General features: G+C 44.9%; 1 protein-coding gene across 2 annotated transcripts in view; it reads left to right on the top strand.

Moving 5' to 3' along the window:
* The window catches only part of ZNF236 (zinc finger protein 236), a 129,631-nt gene that overhangs the window by 11,954 nt on the left and 110,947 nt on the right, over positions 1–6,730 (top strand). For both annotated transcript variants that reach the window (XM_019544878.1, XM_019544869.1), the window contains exons 2-3: positions 436–578; positions 3,458–3,622. In XM_019544878.1, coding sequence (XP_019400423.1) covers positions 552–578; positions 3,458–3,622 — 192 coding nt within the window. In that variant the 5' untranslated portion in view covers positions 436–551. The remainder of the gene's footprint in view (positions 1–435; positions 579–3,457; positions 3,623–6,730) is intronic.

Genomic DNA, 6,730 nt, shown 5'->3' with positions numbered 1-6,730 from the left:
CCAAAGTTTGTAGTGGCGTACATTTAGAAACGCTAATTATGCTGTCTTAAAAGATCACCTAAAACAACTATTTTAAATTTAGTATTGTTAAAAATAAATGTTTATTATAATTTTTGTGTTTGAAAACTTAATTGTTCTTTTTCTTTTTTGTGTTTCTGTGGGTCATTCTCTGTCTTCTGTTGCTGTTTAATTAGAAAAACAGGAAGAATATGTTTATGAGACTACAAATTGGTAGGAGAATTAAAGGGCTGGTATGCTTATTCATTTCTGTGTTATTAGCCTGTCAATCTCTGAGATCCTGTAATGCTAGTTCAGGTAGAATGTAGTGATCACCATGTTCTTCACTTTTAAGTATTTAATGCTTTTTGGAACGAATGTAATTAAATATTTGAAAATATGATTTTTGACCAAAAATGTTTAATGCTTATTTTGTAGATGGTGTTCTGACACCGAATACAGAGAACACTAATTATTCCTACCAAGTACCTAACTTCCATAAGTGTGAGGTCTGTTTGCTGTCTTTTCCAAAAGAAACACAGTTCCAGCGCCACATGAAGGATCATGAGCGAAATGACAAGGTTTGTATTCAATAAATCTAAATAAACTTAGTAAATCAAAAGTTAAATCCAGAATTATAATAGTAGAGATGGAAGCAATGAGTAAAGGTTCTCAGGATTGGCACCGATAAGCAAATATCGTAGGTGCTTTAGAGTTGTACAGGCAGTCCTTGACTTACAACATTTTGACTTACAATGTTTATAAATTGACAACCTGTTTCAACTTTATGATGTCAGTTTCGACTTTACAGCACTTGATCTGATGTGATGCCACGCCAGCGAACAAATTCGCTGTATCGCTCATCTCCATGGAGAACATCTGTCCAAACTTCCTTGGACACTTTCTTTAAGAAAGTAGACAAGACTCCAGAAAAACCTGCAACCAAGACTGCTGAGAAGACTCCAGCCAAGAATCTTTCAAAAAGTCCAGCAAAGTCACCTCAAAGAAGTCATTCCAAATCAATATGATTGCTATTTACAATATAAATAGATTCATGTAGCTATATTACTCATAATTGATTACTTATAATTGATGGAGTAAAAAATTCTGGGGTATTTTTGGTGAAAATAGAGTATTGGGCCTTGGTTCAGGAACCAATCCCCCATTTATAACATTTTTTTAATGAGAAAATTGGTTCCGAGTTGCAATGTTTCGACTTAAGACGCAGTTTTCAGGAACCAAGTAGGTCTCAGGACTGCCTGTACAAAACTTATCACTTACTATTCATTGCAGGTGTAGCCCAAAGTATTTATAAAACCTTACTGGGAACAGTATTTGGCAATGAATCTGTTCCCAGTTATTCAGTTTTTAACTGCTGCAAATCCATTAACTCTTTAAAGTGTTCATGTAGACTGGGGAAACTGATAGAATTTTTAAAAAAATTGTCTAGATTTTGAGCTGCCAATTTGTGCTGCCAACAGAAAGAAGCATTTGTTATTATTACTTCATTGGCAGATTTTGCCAGCTGATCTATTAGAATTATTTTAAGTAAGGGACAGTGCATGCTTGCTTGTTTTTCTATTCTTGCTCGCTGTCTCGCTCACTCTCTGTCGCCTTGTTTATTAAAGGAAACAGAAGAATCCTGGGTGAAATGGAAATATAATGTAGTTGTGATTTGTAAATCAAATGTAGAAGAAACGGGAAGAATATTAGGTTTACAGTTAAGGCTTTTTGGAAACAAGGAATCTCAGTTAAATTCTAGGCTAGTTTGATAGCAGCGAGGAATATTAGGAGCAATGTTTTTAAACAAAATGAAAAGAATGAATTTTTTTTTTTAAGAATACAAACTGAATACATATGTGCTTTTGACAGCAAAAAAGTTGACCATGGAATAAAGGAGGTGTCATTTTCTTAAAGGGATTACTGTTCTCTTGGTTGTATTGCTGGTAGAACCTGGAAAAGGAGTTCAGTATCCTTTTTAATTTTACCAAGTCTTTATATCTTTTCTGACATCTCATTCTTCTTTCTGTACCCCCCTACACATGATGTCTACTGTACAATTAAATTGTTAATTGCACAGTAAATTTAGACTGGCTACACATGCAAATTAACTATCATGCCTTAAAAAAGTCATAGAACTGTCCCAGCTGCAGGGTGCTCTACATACCCCCTGTGTATGGGAGACTGCATGGAGCTCTTGGTCCTGGCTGTGCCCTGCGCTTATAATGAGTGATCCCACAATCAGGCCTCCTGCAATGCAAGATTGTGTGGATTACACATTAGATCAGTGGTAGGCAATTATTTGGGCGTAGCTGTGTGGGATGGGGCCTTGGGAAGGTGGGTGGGCAGGGAGTTGGTATGGGCATGGGTGGGCAGTAGCTTCAGCGGGGGCAGCTCAGTCAGGGCCCCCGCTGCCACCAGTGCTGCCTCTAGGCTGCCCTTGCACCCCAAAGAGGGGCTGGAGCTGCTGCCCAGCTTTGGCAGTGGTGGCCTGGGCATTGAGGTAGTGGTTGTTTGGCAGAAGCTGCTGCTTGGTGCCAGGAAAAAGTGGGACCTGTTGGTGGGCACGGCTGCCTTCCCTTCGCTGCTGCTAGGACCCTTCTTGCTGCAGCCATCTTGAGCTTGCACTGGGGCTGCCCTGTGGTTCCTCTTCACTGCTGCCACCAGCCCCACCTCCAGGCCCAGCCCCACCAGGACACCCAAACCATTTTTTCTCTCTTCCCAAACCCATCCACACCTCACACCAGTTCCCACCATGAATGCTGGAAGCAGCACCAGGCGGGTACTGGCATTGGTGCGTCAGCTGTGGTCTCTGGCAGTCACCCCAGTCCCCAGTGGGAACTTGCCAGGAGCATTCACAGGTGAGGCCAGCACCTGCCTAGCTCTGATTCTGGTGTGTGGCAGGAACTGGTATAAGTTGTGGACAGAGCCAGGATGTGCCCACCCACCTCGCAGCAGCTAGAGCCACTGGCTGTCTGTGGGCTAGACTTTGCAGCTACCTGTCCGCAGGCCAGATGCAGTCAATTGGCAGGCCAGATCTGGCCCCACCCTTGCATTAGGTCCAGTTGTGTGTTTACCTGCACAGGTAGAGAGGGCCAGTCGTATTACTGGTAGATGCTGGGAAGGGAGCTTTTTAACTTTAGAAAGTCTTTTATATCTTTTCTGACATTTCACACTTCTTTCTTTTCATTCCGTAAAAACAAATTAACAACTGAATTGGTAAAACGAAAAACAAAACAAAAAACCAAGGTCCTGCCTTCCCCTTTCCCTCACTCCATTTCCCCTTCTTTTGAGAATTTTAGGTCATGGAGTAAAGAAGGTATTTAGTTGAACTAATTATCATTGGATGTATTTGAATTGTTATTTTTGTTTTTAATTATGGTGTAGATACTTTTAGTGCATATACTTAGTATAAAAAGGTTAGGTTTGATGTCTTTATCTTGATTGTTCCCACAACCAGCCTCATCGGTGTGACCAGTGTCCAATGTCATTTAATGTGGAATTCAACCTAACACTTCACAAATGTACTCACAATGGGGAAGATCCTACATGTCCTGTGTGCAACAAAAAATTCTCCAGAGTGGCTAGTCTCAAAGCTCATATTATGCTACATGAGAAAGAAGAGGTAACTATTTAAATTTTATTTTTTAATTTTTGCAGGGTTGAGTGTACCATGACTACTACATTTGAGAATTAGAGCCGTGTTTTGGTGGAAGGGGGAAATAAATGAGGCAGAGAGATAACAGTTCATACTAGAGAATACAAGCAGTCTAATAATGATGTCTAAAAATGGAGGTGCATGATCTAAACTAATTGATCCAATCCTGTTCTTCTGGAGCAAGTGACTGTGTATTTGTTAGCTTGGCTGCTGTGCATAAAGGGAAGAACATAAATTCATGTAATCTGTATCATGTTATCTGTTTCCTGTTCTTTTTCAGTCTTTTATTTCAAAGTTTTCATTGGCTGGCATTCTTATAGTAGCAATTAGTTTTTAAAAATATCTCTCACACAACATCTGCTTGCATACCACATGCACCTTTTTCTGCAAAAAATAGCCATCCAAATTGTGGGTGTGTGTTTTTTAAATGGGGAACTGATTTCTGCACCAGAATGGAGGCATGAGGATGCTTGAATGGTCACTGGGGGCCATGCTGCCTTCACCACCTCCTGCATGAGCCTGGGAAGGGGAGTCTTTTGCACTGTCAGTTTCTCTGACTCTGCAGCTTAAGTTCTAGTTTTTGCTTAGCAAAAAAAACTGCTGCCAATTTGCTATGGCTTGGGTTAAAGTTTGCCATGGACTTTGCAAGATGAGTATAAGGAATAAACTCTGTCCCTGCTCCCCCAATCTGCATTCAGCCATGACTCTGGAAAAATCTTTTTTTCTTCATTCTGCCTTCCCAAAACAAGGCACACATCTTTTGAGGGGCATGATATGTGAGAAAATACAGTATTAACTAATATTCCACCATTACAGTGCCCAATAGTGTCCACTGTAACTACTGTCCACTTTACACAAGCTCTGTGAGTACTAGGAGTGCACCAGTAAGATTTTTTTGGGTGGATACTGATGGCTGATTATTGACCAGCCATATCAGCCAGTACCGATCCAATTGCTGATATGTAGCCTGGCAGCTTGGAGAGCAGCGTCTGACTGGTAAGTCTGTTGGAGGGAAGGGGTGTAGGGGTGTGTGGGGCAGATTGAGGCCCTAGTGATGCAGGAGGGAGTGGGGCAGAGACAGGCACTGCTGAGCTAAGGTGGAGTGGGGTGCAGGATGGAGCCAGTGGAGGGGTGGGGGTGGCTCCTGCCCCTACACACACCCCCATGGGAAATATGAGGGGCATGTACCCCCTTGCTTTGTGCATGGGTTGAGGGTGAGCGGCTACTGTGTGCTCAGGGCCAGGGCTGCGTCAGTTTGTTGCCTGTGGCTGTGCTTGGGCTGGGCAGGGCGTGTGGCAGTGGTGCTGGGAGGGCTACCACCACTCACCCCACCTGGCTCAAGCGCTGCCCCAGCCCCGAGTGCACAGTGGCAGCCTCCCCTCACCCCATGCATAGATCTAGGGGTGAGTACATGCCCCCATGCCTCCCCTGGGGGTGCGCACAGTGGTGGGAGTCGCCCCCCCCCGTGCTTCCTGGACGAGCCAGCAGCTCCATCCCCTGCCCCATTGTGGCTGGGCTACACCTGCCACTGCCCTAGCTCCACTCCCTCCCTCACTGAAGGGGCCTTTATCTACCTCCCCAACCCACACGCCCTCCTCCACCCCCTGATTTACTGTCCAGACGCTGCTCTCCAAGCTGCTGGGCTGCACTCCTGGTTGCATGCATGCTGCGGCTGTGTGCACGCATGCAACATTTATCAGGGACGTTATCAGCCTCATCAACCAAAAAAAAGCCGTTTGCCAACGATATCAATTTTTCCTTTTATCGGTGCCAGTATGATACAAACGGATGTATCAGCGCACCTCTATTGAGTACCGTTGTTTATGAACTAAAGACCTCAAGGACTGTGTGGAATTAAAAGCCACTACATTGCTTTTCACTGCCCATGTCCTTTAAATTATAATTTCCATTGTCTATGCAGTCTTCCTCTTTTTTCATAAAATTATAGCTTGAATATATCATATTTACTAGGCATGCCTTATGGCAGCAAGGGGTGGGGAAGGGGCATGGAGTTGGGAGCAGGGGGAGGTATGCTGCAAAGGGAGAACAGGAACAGGCATAGGGGTAAGGAATGGGGCCCAGGCTGCAGAGATTGGGATCAGGCATAGGGGTCAAGGGGTCAGAGGCAGGCTGCAGATGGGAGCCGTGGGTGGAGAAGGCAAGAACAGGGGTGCGGGGAGCAGGCAGAGGCATGGAAGGGCAGGCAGCGGGAGTCATGTGGCAGGGAGGGCAACGGGTAGGGGTCTGACCCCATGCCCTCCATCAGTTCTTGCCCTGCTACAGGAGTGGGGGATACAAATTTAGGGTGACCTTCCACTAATTAGATTCTACACATGGAAAATTATAACTGTGTTAGAATCTAATGTATAGAATCTAATTATTAGGTACTCATCTTAAATTTAAAATCATTTTGAATTTTGCATAAATATGGGGGGGTGTGGTGTGTGTGTGTGTAGATATATATATGTGTGTGTGTGTGTATATAAAATCTAATACGGCTGTGTGAAGATTCAGTAGTCATTTTGAGTCGAAGGATATTTGGCCTGATTTGGGGACCAAATCTCTGAATTTGAATCAAATTGGGAGACCAATTAAAAGCTTCAAATCGATTCAAAGTGTCCGAATCAATTCAGAAAAGATTTTGCCATAGACTAAACAGGCAGATTCGGCCATAGACTAAACAGGCAGTTAACACCACTGCCTCCAGCTGGTAAGTCTGTTGGGGCTGTGGGAGGGGGGAGGGAAGGAGTGTAGGGGAGGGAGAGATTAGGGCTGGGGCTGGGATAAGCTGGCTAGCTGGGGAGGGGGGACGCGGGATGGCGGCACAGCGGTTCTGCCCTGCTGCCACTTGCCCGGCTGGGGCGGGGAGGGGCGGGATGTAGGCATGGCTCGTTCCAGGTAGAGGGAGGCAAGCAGCAGCAGTGCATAGCCCCTGCTCTCAGCATTGCTCTGCCTGCATCCCATGCCCCCCTGCCTCAGCTGGCAAGTGGCAGCAGGGCATCGCCCCACTCCCAGTACTAATGCAGATGCAGTAGCGCTGGGAGCAGGGACTATGCTGTGCTGCTGCCCGGAGTG

This window comes from Crocodylus porosus, unplaced genomic scaffold (assembly GCF_001723895.1).
Source record: "Crocodylus porosus isolate Cpor-Errol unplaced genomic scaffold, CroPor_comp1, whole genome shotgun sequence".
NCBI lineage: Eukaryota > Metazoa > Chordata > Crocodylia > Crocodylidae > Crocodylus > Crocodylus porosus.
The sequence above is the reverse complement of the archived record's forward strand: the minus strand, read 5'-3'. Positions and strand labels throughout refer to the sequence as shown.